Source organism: Crinia signifera, chromosome 8 (genome assembly GCF_055691185.1).
Source record: "Crinia signifera chromosome 8, ASM5569118v1, whole genome shotgun sequence".
NCBI classification, from domain to species: Eukaryota; Metazoa; Chordata; class Amphibia; order Anura; family Myobatrachidae; genus Crinia; species Crinia signifera.
In genome coordinates this window covers 39,377,457-39,395,487 of record NC_139224.1, presented here as the reverse complement: position 1 = coordinate 39,395,487, position 18,031 = coordinate 39,377,457, and the positions used below count along the sequence as shown (strand labels likewise).

At 43.3% G+C, this 18,031-nt stretch overlaps 1 protein-coding gene across 2 annotated transcripts in view; it reads left to right on the top strand.

The window, feature by feature from the left end:
• Positions 1-481: 481 nt before the first annotated feature.
• BICD2 (BICD cargo adaptor 2) overlaps positions 482-18,031 on the top strand; it is a 92,411-nt gene continuing 74,861 nt past the window's right edge. For both annotated transcript variants that reach the window (XM_083156185.1, XM_083156184.1), the window contains exon 1: positions 482-987. In XM_083156185.1, coding sequence (XP_083012311.1) covers positions 712-987 — 276 coding nt within the window. In that variant the 5' untranslated portion in view covers positions 482-711. The remainder of the gene's footprint in view (positions 988-18,031) is intronic.

Sequence of the window (18,031 nt, the reverse complement as noted above, 5' to 3'; positions counted from 1 at the left end):
TGAAACTGATGAAAGGCATGCTGGGATGTGTAGTTCATCAACATCTGGAGGGCCGGTGTTGCCCAGCCCTGGTGTAGAGTGTACAGGTGGCACAATTCCCCCTTATTTGTGAGTGTGCATTCTGGATGCCAAATTAGGATGGACTGCATAAGTGACAATGCTAATGGTGACAGCTGTAAACATTGGTGACAGGTTGGTTGATTTTTTTATTTTATTTTATTGCTGCAAAATAATATCCACAAGAAGTGTATGGTGACTTGGCGTGTGCCCTGGCTGTGGGAAAGCCCTCTTACAGACTCTTGCATTCCCCACATCTCAGCATGACAGAGTAAATGCTGCTGCTTTCATCTCCTGCAGAGTGCAGACCATGTCATGTCCTGCCAGGGCTGCCTATAATAAATGTGGCCCCTTTCCAGCGCTGTGTCGCTACTGCGCAGGCGCAGTGGCCGTACCCGACTTAGGGAATGTCAGCAAAGTATCTACACCTCCAGCCGTCTCTCCCTACCGCTCCTCTCCCTCCCGCTGCGGGTTTGTTTCCGTGCAGTTGTCAGACGGTCCCCGCTTCATATCCCTGGGAGAAGGAGGGATCTGCTCGCTGCATTCCTGCCAGTGTCGGCGGCGGCGGCGGCGGCGGCGAGCACAGGGCGCAGGATGCGGGGGAGTCACTGCCGCTGAGAACCGGGGTGCAGGGGGGACACCTCGAATATTTGGATGACAGAAGAGAAGAGCCCTGCACCCCGCCCAGGGATGGCCCTGCTGATGGAGGAGGACGAGTATGACAGGCTGGTCATGCACTCCGGGTCGGACTGGCTGAGGACGGAGATTAAGCGGCTGTTCCAGGAGCTGGGGGAGACCACCCGGGAGAAGATCCAAGCGGCCGAGTACGGGCTGGTGGTCCTGGATGAGAAGCAGCAGCTGAAGCAGCAGTACGATGAGCTGGAGCTGGAGTATGAGACCGTCCGGCAGGAGATGGAGCAGCTGAAGGAGGTGAGAGGGCAGCGGGCACACTGGCATCACTGTATATACTGGCACCACCATCCTCAGGGGGCTTCACACACACTGGCACCCACACTGGAGGTTGCATAAGCTGGCACCACCATCCACAGGGGGCACGCACACTGGCACCTACACTGGATGCTGCATATACTGGCACCACCATCCACAGGGTGCTACACACACACTGGCACCTACACTGGAGGTGGTATACACTGGCACCAAAATGGGTATCTCTCTGGCACTTACTCCCCCAAACACAGGGGGCTGCAGATAGTGGTACCACCATCCACTGGGAGTTGCATTCATTGGCAACACTGGCTACCCCGTCCACAAGGGGCTGTGCATACTGGCATCAGTATCCACAAGGGGCAGCACATACTTGCACTCACCATCTGACAGGGGAACAGCAAATGCTGCTATCTGTAGCATTTACCATCCACATGGCACGGCACATTGCAGAATCTCTATCACCCTCCATTTACTGTACCACTGCATACTGCTCATGGGGACCTCCTTGCCGCCTGTACTGTCAGGGCGCTGCACAGACTGGCAGCTTCCCACATAGACCTTGCCACTGTCCTTATGAGCCACAATGGTTGTTTTGTTGTTGTTTTCAGACAGCTACACTGGCATTTTCATCACTGCGTATACTGACACCTACTGATACTGGCATTGCCATCCACACATTGGCATGGCATGCACTTCCCCTTTTCATTATTTTGTATGAATGCTTACTTTAGTGCCCCTACAGCCCTCATTATTGCTGTCAATGCAGTCACCCATAAATCATACCTTGGCAGTGCCACTGCCACCCTGATTCTTCCCCTTCCAGTAGTAACCGCAGTGTCACTGCCTGCACGTACTAGCATTAATATTATGCTCCTGTCAGTTTCCAGACACCTTTATCTGTGACTGAGCAATAACCATAACCCTCCCCTCTCCTATTGCACACAGCATACTCCTGTAATAAGACATATATGCCACTTAGTGTATGATAATGGGACTTCTCCCTATTGTATGTACTGTACAGTGAGTCTCTGCACTGCAGGCTACATTCTCACACCCAGCACACTTGCCCTTCACACCAATGCTGTACATATTCCACATGGCTGCCATTTCTAGTACAGTGCATCACCATGTCTTTGTAGAAGTACTGTGCTGTGATTTTTGTCAATGTATAAATGATATCCATTCAAGTATCTAAAAGGCTTTTGGCCAATCTATTCCTACTGAACAGGACAGTGTAGGACACCAGTGCAGTAGTGCTAGGGTTAATACTCCCCTGATAATGATGCATGAATCATGGAAAAATATGGATGTGCCAAATTTGCAATTTGTTTATAGCAGTTATCTGGGGGGAAGAAGTCCTGTATGTAAGTCCCGGCTCTGTTAAATAGATATTCTGATAAATAGTGGGGGGTTCTCTAATTCTTGATGGGTAAAATGGGGTATGCATCGTGTTCCATGCAGTCATCCTTGGCCTCTCTTGGAATAAGTCCTCTCAGTGCTGCAATACTCATTGCAGTGTGTTCAGAAGATGTGGCATCATCCCCTGTGCTTGGAGTCTGCGCACACCGCCTGCCTGCCCTTCCCAAGACATCTGCTCAGCTCCCTGATTCCCCTCCTCCATCCTCCTATGGATAGGGAGCTGCAGGGGGAAAAACCAGGCCGGGAAATGGTTATTAAACTGATACAAGTCATTTCTGTCCCCAGCATTCCGCAAGATCTACTGGAGAACTAGAATTGGATACACGTTGTAGGAAAATGTCGGCTTTACACTTTGTTTATGGAGAGGAAGAAAAGGGTTTCCTGTTTATTCCTTGATTTATCTACAGTGTTGTCTTGTATCTCTCTTTCCTGTAGCTGCTGCATAGATTAAAATATGCTAGTAAACAGAGAGGAAATAAGAATTTTGGAAAAACAGGAAGAGAATTATTGTGAGCATATGTATTTATAAATACTCATGAAAGGCTGAAAAAATATCTTTCTATCTATCTATCTATCTATCTATCTATCTATCTATCTATCTATCTTTTCGTAGTCTTGGACCTGCTGTGTGCCAGGTCTTCTCCCTGCACTCCTATACTTAACCTGTGTTGGTGCTGGAGGGTTCTCCTCACCTGGTCTGTCCCATCTCCATTACCATGGTAACAGTGTACATTACAAAGATGGGACAATTCATACTCTGTTACTCTATTATTATATGGATATATGTTTATACATATATTACACTCTCTGCCGCTTTATGAGGTACACCTTTTTCGACTACCCTCCTTTGCGAAATTCATTCTATAAAAAAGGGAGACCGTTTTAGAGGCAAAGTTCTGGAGACGGTATCCGGACTATTGTTAGACAGCACTTACATCGACAGCCATTACATCGACACCATTAGTTCGACAGCTCAATAGGTCGACATGGTTTTAGGTCGACAGCTCATTAGGTCGACAGCTCATTAGGTCGACACTACCATTAGGTCGACAGTGTCTATGTCGACAGTCAAAAGGTCGACATGGGTTTTTTCACTGTTTTTTGAGCCGACATGTGCCGACAGGCAGTATTTCATGCCCTACTATCCACTAGGGCGTGGTGGAGAATAAAATAGTGTGCCGAGCGCAGCGAGGCACCGTGCCCGAAGCATTGCGAGCGAAGCGAGGGGCTGTGGTACACTTCAAACTGTGTCCATGTCGACATTTCGGCCAAAAAACAGTGAAAAAACCCATGTCGACCTTTTGACTGTCGACATAGACACTGTCGACCTAATGGTAGTGTCGACCTAATGAGCTGTCGACCTAATGGTATGTCGACCTAAAACCATGTCGACCTATTGAGCTGTCGAACTAATGGTGTCGATGTAATGGCTGTCGATGTAAGTGCTGTCTAATATCCATCCCAGACCCCTGGAGACATACATCCTTACAGCAGGCATGGCCAAACTGTGGTCCTCCAGCTCTTTTGAAACTACACGTCCCAGCATGCCTTGCCATAGGTTTAGCATTCCCTAATAGCCAAACTGTGGCAAGGCATGATGGGACTTGTAGTTTCACAACAGCTGGAGGGTCACAGTTTGGCCATGCCTGCCTTAGAGATTCTAGTCCATGGTGACGTGACCCGTCTCACAGGTGCTGCAGATCTATCAGCTGCACAATGATGCTGTCAATCTCCAGTTCCTCCACATCCTAAGGTGCTGTATTGGATTGAGATTTGGTGACTGTGGACACCATTGGGAGTAAAGAGAATTTATTGTCATATACTGTATGTGGAACTAGCTTGCGATGACTTGTTCTTTGCAATGTGCGCATAATCCTGATAGAATTTTCTATTAGATGATGGGCAGTCTGTGGCCATTAAGGCAGGAGCTTGACCTGCAGACATGATTGGGTAGGATGTGGCACTGTTATTAAAAGGTCCAGTATAGTGCAGGAAACTATTCTCTGCACCAGCCTGGATGTTTGACCCAAAGCAGGATGGAGCTGTGGATTCATGCTGTTAACAATAAATTATGACCCTCATGTCTGTATATTGCAGCATTAATCCTGATACCGCAGACCAGGAGATGTTTCCAGTCTTCATTTGTCCAATGAGTGAGAACCTGGTCCTACTGTAACCTCAGTTTCCTGGTCCTACTGTAACCTCAGTTTCCTGGTTTAGGTACTAGCGGGGTCTAAGGCTTAGGCTCTGGGTGGGGTGGGGGTTGCAGAGTCGGAGGTTTAGGCTGTGGGGAGTGCAGGGTATACTGCCGGACCACTATTGGGATTCTCAGTATCGAGATGCTGACATAGAATTATGACTGACTGCACCTCACCGTAGGTCATCCGTATGTATTCCTAATACAGCTAGTAACCAGCCCGTCAATATGACAGAACAAGGGAACAGTAATGTCAGTGCTGGCCGATGTGCACACCGAACAGAGCAACACTTTAATAGCTGCCCTTGTGCACACTGTTTAAATTCCCCCCCATACAGGTGAGGAGCAGCATTAGCTTTTCATTTTATTTATTAAGTTTCTTATATAGCGCATACATATTCCACAGCGCTTTACTGCGTATAGTTGAACATTCACATCAGTCCCTGCCCCAGTGGAGCTTACAATCTACATTCCCTACCACATGTACACGCGCACACAGACATTCTAGGGTTAATTTTTGTTGGACGCCAATTGACCTACCAGAATATTTTTGAATTGTTGGAGGAAACCGGAATACCCGGAGTAAACCCACGCAAACACGGGGAGAATATAGAAACTCCGCACAGTTAGGGCCATGGTGGGTATTGAACCCATGACCTCAGCGCTGTGAGGCAGTAATGCTAACCATTACACCATCCATGATGCCCCCAATACGATATGCTTGGCGCACACATTAATGCAATGTTTCAGTACAATAAATGCCTCTTCTTGAAGTTGTTTAAAATGGATAAAAATAATTAGTCATTTCTCTATTGTAGTGTATTGATAGCCTGTGCTGCAATTGCTGGAAGATAGAAGATATTTGGGGCAGTTTTATTTGATATAATACTGTATATAATTCATGTTGAATATTGTACTTCTAGTGCATATGTAGTTATTATCCTTGGCGAAGAACCTATAAATGTATGGGTTCTAGAGGTCAGTTCATGGGTCACCCAGACCACAGGTTCTCTGTAGCCAAGACTGCTAGTCTTGGAACATGAAAGCATTAGGTCTTCTCTGTACATATCGGCACGGAGAAGGAACCTCATTACTGAGCTATTTCTGGTTGCCGGAGAAATATTGTTTTTTTTTTCCCTCTCGTTCCATCTTGTCTGAAGTGCAGGCCCCTCTTATGTGTCCCTCTACAATTCATTAGGACTTTGATAACGAGCTGGTATTCTAGGAATGTAAAGCAATTTAGCGACCAGAATCCAGCTCTCTGAAAAGGTAACACAAGTCAAACATTTTCCTGTGCTAGATCATTGCTTAGCCCCGGGGCAAGCTATGGGGTGTTTACTAGTTATACAGTAACATTTATTCAGTTTGGGTAATATAATGACGTTCTATCTTCTCTCTGTCATGGAAGACTTATGGTGTGTACACATGTTATGCTGTGTACACACGGTCCGATTTCCTTTCCGATGTTGACGATAGTCAACATCGGATCAGAATCAGATGCAGATCGCAAGGGTTTTAATCTGATCCCGATGCGCGTTCATGTATCGGAAGCCAGAAAGTCTTGGCTGCCTTGTCTATATAGTGCAGATCTGCACTATATAGTCAAGATAGGATGCAAATCGGATGTGCCTTAAGAGCCTATCCACGATCCTATCTGATAGGATCTTAAGGTGCATACAAAATGGTGCAATTTTGGCTTACGAATTTGACTATATAGTCAAAATTGTAAAAAAAAGTTACCCAAATTAACAGTGTTTGTTCTGCTTGTGCTATCGCAAGTAAAAGTAGACTGTGCAGGCAAGGCAATTTTGACTGTCGCGTATAGGGGGTTATTCTGTTCACTCGGAAAGGCACAATCACTCTCTAATGGACAAAACAATGGGGGTTATTCTAGTTCATTCTTTCTGACAAAATCCTTCTTAGATGGACAAAACCATGTGCACTGCAGGTGGGGCAGATGTAACTTGTGCAGAGAGAATTAGATTTGGGTGGGGTTTTTCTACAAAGTGAGATCTATATTGCAGTGTAAAATCATGCAGTCAGTATTTTTCCTGCACAGAAACAAAAAAACTCACCCAAATCCAATTCTCTCTACACATGTTACATCTGCCCCCCTGCAGTGCACATGGTTTTGTCCATCTAAGAAGAATTTTGTCAGAAATAATGAACTAGAATAAACCCCCATGTGCACTGCAGGTGGGGCTGATGTAACCTAGGTAAAACGGATATCTATATTGCAGTGTAAACATAAAGCAACCAGTATTTACTCTGCACAGAAACAATAAAACACCCATTTGTAACTCTCTCTGCACATGCCTTTCCGAGTGAATCAGAATAACCCCCATATTTGGCCATAGAGAAAATTGCACATAGTCAAAATTATCTCCCTGCATTTCAAGGGGAAATGGAGTAGTCAAAATCATCCATAGCCAATTTCTCACTGTGTATGCCCCTTTAATACACCGCATATCTAACCGATCACGTCCAGTGCCCCACCTACAACCCAAACTCAGCAGCTGCGGGCACGAATAGCGCAGATGTACAACGTGACATAATGATGTCACTTTTACATTTCTGTTATTGTGTATTATGTATGTATGTATGTATGTATGTATGTATGTATAGAAACTAGGTTACTGCGCTAATGATTTGTGAAGCAGGGTTATCACTGGTAGGAAGACCCTTCAATCATAACATTTATATCTAGAATATTTCATGGAAGTACTAGCTACAATAAATTGCATATATAGTACAATCTAAGAAAGCTCAATCACTGTTAAATGGCGGTGGATCACAAAATTAAATAAAATGTGAAAAGCAAACATATCAATAATATTTGATACATAAAAAAAAGTATTTAATTTTTTTTGGGTGTGTATTGTCTTCCAACAAAGGGGACTTATGTATTTTTAATACTTTTTAAAAAAACATCAGTTTGATGTGGTCATTTGGTCGACACATGAAAAACTCATGTCGACCTAATGACCATGTCAACCTGTTTCAGGTGTCGACTTAGTGGCTGTCAACCTAAGTTTTGCCGACCGTATGACCCATACCCTTCTTCGTTATACTGTAGGTGGAATTCAGGTGTGGGCAGATCTTGCATCAATGACGCTCACTTGGAAGCAGCAGTGATGCAGTAGTCTGGTAATGCAGCAGGAGGCATCTGATATGCAGTAAGTAGGAGGCAGCAGCACCATGGGCCATGGGGTCACGCAAGTCGGCCACTGCAGTTCCTACAAGAGGCCAGGAAATCTGTGTCTTCTGGCAGAGGTCCTGGTCTCGGCACTCCCCAAACCAGTGGTGACGTTACTTCATTTAGGGAAATGGAGGCCGTCACCACCCCCAAACAGTTGCAGACAGTCACAGGAGTTTCAAGCACACACAAATCAAAGCTTCACAGTGCGATAGGTGGCCGCCGATATCAATTTCAATATCGGCGGCTGGTGCAGTACTGGCATTGGCCAGGAGGGAGGGGAATGGGGGCCATGCTGCATGACCCTACTTATGATCTAGTAGAAATAGACTTTGCTGCACCGTCTTTGTGAAATTTAATAGGATGAGAGATTTGATAATAAATCTCCAGCTTTTTAAAACGGCAATCCTTTACACCGCAAGATCAAACTGGTTTTGCAGTGTGAATGATTGCCGCTTTAAAAAACTGGAGATTTCTTATCAAATCTCTCGCTTTCTAAATCTCTCATCCTATTACATTTCCCCCTCTATTTATAATTGTGATACCAATGCTGCAGGGCTGTGCAGCAGTATTGAAAGCCCCTTTACACAGTGCAAATTTGGCTAAGTGTCCTTTTGGCTTTATAGTCAAAATAGCAAGGAGAAATATCCAAACTTGCACCGTGTGTACACAAAGAATGAGTTATTCAGAACTGTAAATATAAAGTGGATACATTGTGTGTCTGTATTTTGGGTTTGTGCTGATTGGCAGCCCATGTTTTTACACAACACACACAACATACAGATCTTCTAACCTTATCACCTGCTGTCAGAAGAAATACAAATACATATCTGACGCTGCCTTGTTGTATCCAGTGAATAAACTAACGAATTCTGCACCTTACAAACACTAATGTATATTGCACTGGAAGTTGCCATGGAAAATCCAATAGATACCCTGTTGGCGCCTAATAAGGAATCATGGTATTTGTTAAAGTAACCTAACGGTGCTTAACATATTACATACAGATAGCACATATAAAGCTGTGCTTTTTTTTTTTTTTATAGAAAGTCCGAATATTCTTATGACAATCCTATGTGAAGTGTCCATATAGAGAATGTGCTATTCAGTACGACCCTGTAACATGGATTTATCATAACAAGTAATGATTGTTTCAAGTGTGTGTGTGTGTGTGTGTGTATACTGGGTAATACTTTAAATCAGGTATGTCCAACATTGGCCCTCCAGATGTTGTGAAACTACACATCCCAGCATGCTTTGCAATAGTTTTAGCATTCTCTAATAGCAAAACTGTGGCAAAGCATGCTGGGATGTGTAGTTTCACAACATCTGGAGGGCCAATGTTGGACATGCCAGCTTTAAATGATATTCACAATATAGGCCAGTCATAATGACATGCATATCGTCCAGTGTGTGCGCACTATATAACGATGCACATTCCTGTGAGTCGTTAGCGACATCCTTTGTCATCTGGGGCTGATGTAACATGCGCAGAGAGAGAGTTACATTTGGGTGTTTTATTATTTCTGTGCAGGGTAAATACTGGCTGCTTTATTTTTACACTGCAATATAGAGAGCAGTTTGAAGTACACCCCCACCCAAATGGAACTCTCTCTGCACATGTTACATCAGCCCCACCTTCAGTGCATATGGTTTTGTCCATTAGAGAGTGATTGTGCCTTTCCAAATGAATCCGTATAACCCCCCATAGTCACTGACCGCATAGTTCTGGATGTGGCCACTGGTGTTTATAGTTTGTAAAATCACTCAGTGTGTACACACTTTTTCGTTTGTCCAGGAGGTCATGGAAATCCTGAGCAACATTGCATCAACCAATGTATATCCAGCATTAGTCTATTCATGTACTGTACGTACAGGGAATGACCCTTAAGATGGACAAACCTCCAATTCGGGGCAGTACGGATGGTGTAATGGTTAGCATTAATGCCTCACAGCGCTGAGGTCATGGGTTTGAATGATCTGTTGTATGTAGTTTGTCACACAGATAAGAGCTGAATACGAGTCTGTTTTGTAGTTGGATCTTGTGTTTGTTTCTAAAGTAAATATTGACTGGTTCTGGAGGCTTCAAGGAAATTGCATAGTCAAAATCTTACATAGCCAAAATCTCACTGTGTGTATGCACCTGAACACTCATGACACATAGCTGCAGATGCTTATTACAAATATAACCCCTCTTTAAAACTAAGGTTACCTACATTCTTTTGAGTTCCCCTGGCAGCTCCCCAGGAGGGCTAACGTCCGAGTAGATTTTTTACATTGATAAATCGCGTGCTGGGAAGTCGGATTTGCACCTGCGATGTGCCGCAGATGGCTGCACATACAATTCATCTAATGCAGCCCACACACGTGCCGATGCCGGCGGTGCGATGCTGTACGATGGGGTGCGCGCTCCCGCGGCACCTCATCGTACAGTACAAAAAGTATGTGCTGCACATACTTTTTGTACTAGCTTTTTCTAGCACAGCATCGCATCGCATGCACATCGTATGCACAAGGCATACGATGCGATGCTGTGTGTGCTAGTTAAGCCCACAACGCACGCTGGAATCGGTGCGTGTGTGGGCTGCATTACTGTATGTGCAACACATCCAATATCTGACTCGATGCACACATGACCTCACATCGGGTCGGAGCAGATGTCAAACAAATGCGATTTCACCCGATTTCTTGCCCCGATCCCTCAGAATTGGATGAAATCGGGAACAATCACGCTAGTTTATGGGGGCCTTTAAACAGTTACCTCTCACTTGTATGATGTCTTGGGGGAGGTTGGCTTGTTCCGTGCTGTGGACTTGAACTTTAGGATATTAGTGACCCATCAGATGAGGGCAGACCAAGTGGTTCTTATCTGCCATCAAAGTCTGTTTTTTAATAACTCAGTCGCTTTACCACTTGCAGCCGAGTGGCGCACAGCAGGATGGTAATTGGGCAATTGTATGTAGGTTAAATGGTGTGTCCTCGGAATTATATGCTGTACAGAATTGTGCGTCTGCACCGGTGGGTAGGGCCTGTGTCAAGTGAGCACTGATGATAACGGCTATAAAATCCATCGTACAGATAGGGGCAGAAAGGTAACAATCCTCTCCACATGTGCATTTGCTGCTGATTTGCTTCCAACTCTGAAATGGACCCATAATGTCATTCTGCAACTCCATTACACCTATGGGAATGCAATGTACAATATTGCCGAAATATGTGATGCGACAGAGGCTTGAGGCCTTGTTGGTGATCTTACAGATTCCTGGTACCTCCACTATTTCTTCTGCCTATGTTAGCCATGGGTACATTAATAATCATTTCCCTTGAATTCAGTGTTGATTTCGGTACTATAGGTGCGCATGCAACAACACTGCAACATGTCGTTGTTCCTGACTGATACAAGCTTGGCGAGTTCTGTCTGTATATGAATACGCTGCCTGCTCTGCAGCATTCTGAGCGATGACTAATCAGATGCCGGGGAAGGGAGACAGACCCCCATGAAGAGTGATTCATATCCTAAGTATTCTCAGCACTATCGCAGTGTTTTAACAGTTTGATGCACGCTGGTAGCCAAGCAACCAGGCCATGGCCCTCTTACTGATCACTACAAAATGATTGTTTTATAAAATACCCACCGCATATTCACAAAAACGGGAAGTGAGAAACACGAACTCCCTCACACAGAAAAGGTTTATTTTGTTAGCTGTTCTGCTGGCTCCAGAGGTGATATCTGGTCATATTCATTATAGAGAATTGCACCAGTAACAGAATTACCTGTACACTCTTTTCATCATACAACTGCCACCAAATCATTACAACCCAACATCCCACCATATGAAATACTTTCAAAATTGCTATCTTGTGTAAAGCCGGCAATGTGTGTACCCGGCAGTGGCGTAGATAGAAAATTTTCTCCCCCCTGCCGAAAACAATTCCAGCACCACCCTCCCCCCAGGAAGGGGTGAGGTGATGGACTATGGGTGCCGCTGGCTGAGCTGACAGGAGTCCCAGGCAGCAGTGAGCGCTAAGCTGGTCCCGCTCCATGCATATCTAATGAGCAGGGACCCATCGCGGTGCATATTGAATGAGCGGGTCCCCACCCCGTGCATATGTAATGAGCGGGACACACTCATTATATATGCATGGGGCGGGGACCCGCTCATTCAATATTAACTGCGCTGGGTCCCTGCTCATTAGATGTGCATGGAGCAGGACCAGCTCAGCGCTCATTGCTGCCTGGGACACCTGCCAGCTCAGCCAGCGGCGCCCACCACAGACCCCACTGGCGCCGCTCCCCCAAGCTGCCGTGGGGTCTGCCACATATGTAGCTACGAGACTGGTACCCAGCGATATTGGCAAAGGTGGGGACCCTGTGCAGCACTGGCAGCTGTATACACACTTGCAGATGGCAGTGTGGGGGGGGGGTCCTCCCTCCTCTGTACTGAACAGAAGAGAGAGGGGGTCATTATTGATGCGCGAGCGCTTCTGAGCGATATCTATCAATTTCTAGTCTAGTGTGTATGGGGTTTAAGTTATCCCTGAGAAATCAGACTACTTTCATAGTCTGTAATGGAGTCATCATTCTTGAGACATTTAACTATGGGGCTCATTTATCAACGAGTGATAAAACTTGTTGTGAATTAAACCAGTGTGTGTGATAAATGGTGCTTCAGCCAATCAGCTTCCCACCTATCCTTTTTGAAACATCTTATAGGAGCTGATTGGCTAGGGAATCATTTATCATATGCATTGTGTTTTTTCTCGTGGATACACGAGCCCCTATGTATGAACACAAAACTGATACATTCAGCTTCCAGAATTAACTCTAGATTTCAACAATTTAATTGCATGAAAGGGAAAACCTGCCAATTACATCTACATCATCGTATGACTATTAAAAAATGTGCTTAGGTTACATAAATAAAGTAATGTAATTACCTCATGTATTGATTACAATGTTTGCTACCTACTAATGAAGCAATACCACTTAAACATTTGTCCTCGGACATCTTCGCTTCAGTCACACCAAACAGCCCCTTTTGGCACGCCAGGTCGCGTGAAAATCTTCTCGTGTCAGATGTCTATTTTTTTGTCAAAAATGTGTCTTGGTCACAGCACAGTGCAAATGGGACACACAAGAAAACTGTGCTGAGTAATTTGATATGACACTTGCATACTGCGTAGCTGAGGATCAGAATCTGTAGATGAAGTGCTAGCAGCTACAGCTTTTTCTTAATACACAGGGCCTTATTTTGGTTCACTCTTTCTGACAAAATCCTTCTTAGATGGACAAAACCATGTGCACTGCAGGGGGGGCAGATGTAACATGTGCAGAGAGAATTAGATTTGGGTGAGTTATTTTGTTTCTGTGAAGGGAAAATACTGGCTGCATTATGTTTACACTGCAATATAGATCTCACTTTGAAGTAAAACCCCACCCAAATCTAATTATACAAAAAAGGGGAAGGGAACAGTAGAGATTAAGGGGGTGCACACTGCAGATAATTTATTTAAGGCGTCCAACTGATAATATACACTTATAAAAATTAGCTTTTATTGAATGTACATTAAAAGAGAAGTAGTATCCTAATTACTGCTTCTCAGTTTAGAACAAATACGTAGAAGTGAGTAAAGGTTAGAAATAGTGATTTAAAAAAAGATCGTGATGTAGAAGCTCTTTCAATTTTATGTGTGATACTGTCTCCAAATTTTGCTTCTCTCTATTCAGAAAAAGAAGAAGACTTTATTATTTTAACTAATCAGTTGCCTGATTATGATATTCTTGCTCAGACCAAATGTATTTTTTCTGGTTGTTGATTCTTTTATGTGCCTATAAGCCTTTTAATACACTGTGATAAGGATTAGTTAATATCTGGACACAAAGCACTAATTTCACTGTGCGGATGTGTTATACTTGAATTGTGTTAGTGATACACACTAACCAATTTTCCTGGACTTTCTCTTGGTATGCTGGATATTTAGATTAATTCTGCACACTCAACCCCGTTTTCGCAGTCTAACTTCTCAGTGGAGTGCAGATAATATATTTGTGCAGTCCTTTAAGGATTTGTTCGTGTGTATTCAATATAATTTTTTCAACACTACACCTTCATAGCTGGTCATTTGGCTGATTTGCGGGTTCTAATAATGCACATACACTGTCCAATTCTTCCAGTTTCTTAAGCGTTCAATTTTTGTTGGTTTTGTTTTATTTGATCACTTGTGTATTGGTGATCATTCAAATGAACCTTCGTTTTTTACTCATATGTTGTCTGTCAATTTAACAGATTGCACTCTATAACAGCCTGTTTATGACCCATGTGGTTATTTTACACTTTTATTGTTGTATTTAACGGTCATTTATACAGGTCGGCATATGGGCTTTCATCCCTTATAGTGCCGATTATGTGTGTTCTGTGCTTAGAAAATTTTTTTTGACATCAACGTTTACATATATGAGCTGGCTGGACTGAACATTGGTTATGTGCGATGTGCGCCAGATAGACGCTAGCCGTTCTTTTTCATGCAGTAGAAGCTTGTCTATTGGGAGATAGTATAATATCACAGAAATTAATTGGATGGCATTCCTCTGTTGCAATGGATACACATTGTCTCCTTCTGACTCATCCAATTGTGTTTTATTTGTATCACACTCAATTGGTATTGTTTGCAAGCAAATTTCCGTGGTGGGTACACACTATTCAATCTTGCTGCGTTCAATCTATTATTATCAGGAATGTCAGTAGTTTATTATTTTGTTATGTGGGCATATACATTTATCAGGTGTCATTACTGACATTCCTGATAATAATAGATTGAACGCAGCAAGATTGAATAGTGTGTACCCACCACGGAAATTTGCTTGCAAACAATACCAATTGAGTGTGATACAAATAAAACACAATTGGATGAGTCAGAAGGAGACAATGTGTATCCATTGCAACAGAGGAATGCCATCCAATTAATTTCTGTGATATTATACTATCTCCCAATAGACAAGCTTCTACTGCATGAAAAAGAACGGCTAGCGTCTATCTGGCGCACATCGCACATAACCAATGTTCAGTCCAGCCAGCTCATATATGTAAACGTTGATGTCAAAAAATTTTTTCTAAGCACAGAACACACATAATCGGCACTATAAGGGATGAAAGCCCATATGCCGACCTGTATAAATGACCGTTAAATACAACAATAAAAGTGTAAAATAACCACATGGGTCATAAACAGGCTGTTATAGAGTGCAATCTGTTAAATTGACAGACAACATATGAGTAAAAAACTAAGGTTAATTTGAATGATCACCAATACACAAGTGATCAAATAAAACAAAACCAACAAAAATTGAACGCTTAAGAAACTGGAAGAATTGGACAGTGTATGTGCATTATTAGAACCCGCAAATCAGCCAAATGACCAGCTATGAAGGTGTAGTGTTGAAAAAATTATATTGAATACACACGAACAAATCCTTAAAGGACTGCACAAATATATTATCTGCACTCCACTGAGAAGTTAGACTGCGAAAACGGGGTTGAGTGTGCAGAATTAATCTAAATATCCAGCATACCAAGAGAAAGTCCAGGAAAATTGGTTAGTGTGTATCACTAACACAATTCAAGTATAACACATCCGCACAGTGAAATTAGTGCTTTGTGTCCAGATATTAACTAATCCTTATCACAGTGTATTAAAAGGCTTATAGGCACATAAAAGAATCAACAACCGGTTGCTGTACTGTGTTACTGTCTTTTGTAAAATATAACTATGCTGAACATGCTGGGGAGGGTAAAAAATAATAATTTGTGCATGTAATGGGTGGCAAAAAAGCATCAAAGGGTTACAAGGGTGGGGAACCTTTTGTGGTCCGCGGGCCGTTTACATTGAGGCATAATGCCTTGGGGGTCATTAAAAAAAAAACAAAAAAAACTTACAAATTGTGCTGCGGCAGCCGTCCCACGCTCCAGCGGCTGTGCAGGGAGTCTCATACAGGGGAAATCTCGTGAGAGGTCAGTAGCTCTCGTGAGATTATATCTGTACGAGACTTGCCTTACTGCCGTCGGGTGGGTGGGCGGGCCACAAAAAAACGGCTCCTGGGGCCGTATATGGCCCGCGGGCCGGAGGTTCCCCACCGCTGGGTTAATAGATCAGATTATCTGCATGAAATTGTCTTGCAGTCCACACTTCAGGTTGTCCTACGTTAGGTGAGACCTGCTCTATACTACATACTGTATTCTGCTCACTCTGTGACATCCATATGCCGAAACCTAAAAGCAGAATTACATCTTACATGGTTTTTTTGTGTCCCTGCGATCTTCTCCTTTGATCAATGGTGTTTTACCTTGCGGCACACTAAATAAGATTTCAAAATTGCCAAGTAAAAACACATTGGTCCCCACAGCAAAAAATACACCTATTGGTCCCCATATAAAAAAAAAATATCACACTGGTCCCCACACGTAACAAAAATAAAATACATTGTCCCTTTTACATGAAAAGAAGAGATCGGTAAATAACAGTTGAACTGGTGGTGGCTGTAAACTGGTTTGGGCATCTCTAGATCTGGGGGCCCACCTGAGAACAGCTCAAGACACACGGCACAGTGGTTGAAAAACACTGCTCTAGACTAATAGTGATCAAAGATGAATCAGGCCCATTGTGAATTCCTAGCAGTAAAAATATAATAGCCATTAAATGCAAATGTGTTCTTCAAGGTCACATTGGTTTGGGAAAGAATATAAATATGCATGGCTTCTAATGGCATGTGTCCTGGACAAGTGCAAGATCTTCTGAAAATGGTACTAGCGCCATTTTTTAAATCAAGACCTAGGACAACCGCACAGATGGTGTAATGGTTAGCATTACTGGCTCACAGCACTGAGGTCATGGGTTCGGTTCTCACCATTGCCCTATCTGTGTAGAGTTTGTATATTCTCCCCATGCTTCCATGGGTTTCCTTCGGGGTACTCCAGTTTCCTCCCACAATCCAAAAATATTCTGGTGGGTTAATTGTCTCCTAACAAATTTAACCCTAGAATAAATGTGTGTGCATGTGGTAGGGAATATAGATTGTAAGCTCCACTGGGGCAAGTATTGATATTCTCTCTAATGCACTACGGAATATGCGTGCGCTATATAAATAACTGGTAATAATAACAGCAGCCTTAAGGCGAGTTATTTTAATTGGTACAGTGTCTGTGATCTGGCCCCCTTGAGTCCATGTTCTTTACACACCCTTCACCAAATATAGATGCAATAATCTCTCAGGACACAAGTGTTCCAGCCATTTGGGAGATCATAACCTATTTGCGCATAGGGTGAAGTGAGTACAGGGTTGCATGTGTCATGATGTGAGGAATGGAGTTGGCATGAATTTAGATTTTTATAGTGGAAGGTGCAGCACAGATGATATCAGGACAGGAGTGATGTGTTAAGGTGGCAAACACTACTCCGATGTATCAGGATGTCAAACGCAAGCGATTTCTCTGCTCGATCCGCCAGTATTGGATGAATTAGTCCCAAATCGAACCAGAGTATGGGGGCCTTTAATGGGTCTGTGTGATGATATCAGGTGGGGAACAGAGAGCATAAACCTACAGACTAACACAGGCCATACACCTGCCTGGAAGTTCCTTGTTGCTGATCCAATTTGTCTTGGGATTGTCAGAATCAGAAAAAAAAAATTGACATAATTACTGTTTGGATAGCGTTTGTAAGAAAACACCTGCAAACACTGAGACTATATACAGACTCCCCAAAAAACTGATGCTACTGTTTGTATTTGTGGGGTAGATGGGAATAGATTAAAACTCTCTTAAAGTACTGTATTATATGGTAGCAAGTGTAATAATCATAATTTTATATCTGCTTCAAATCTCCATCTACTGTATCCTGCTCTTCCTTCTTTCCTTCCTATATAATTCATTCCCTACCCATGCACCATACAATACTCCACATAATTTTACTTCCAACCGGTTTGATGAGCCGTGGCCTTTTTTCCCTTACCTGGACCTGGCTTCCATCATGAGACTCCATGTTGTTTCTCCCACTTCCCGGTCTGTGCGGACAAAGTTTTGTTTGGAATCTATATCAAGTCGTTGTCCTCTTCTTCTTATTATTTTTTTTCCTATGTGTTTGACTTGGGTCTTATTGTTTTGGGTATATGTTAAGGTATTTGATCTTTTTACATTTATTTTATGGCATAGGTTAGTATT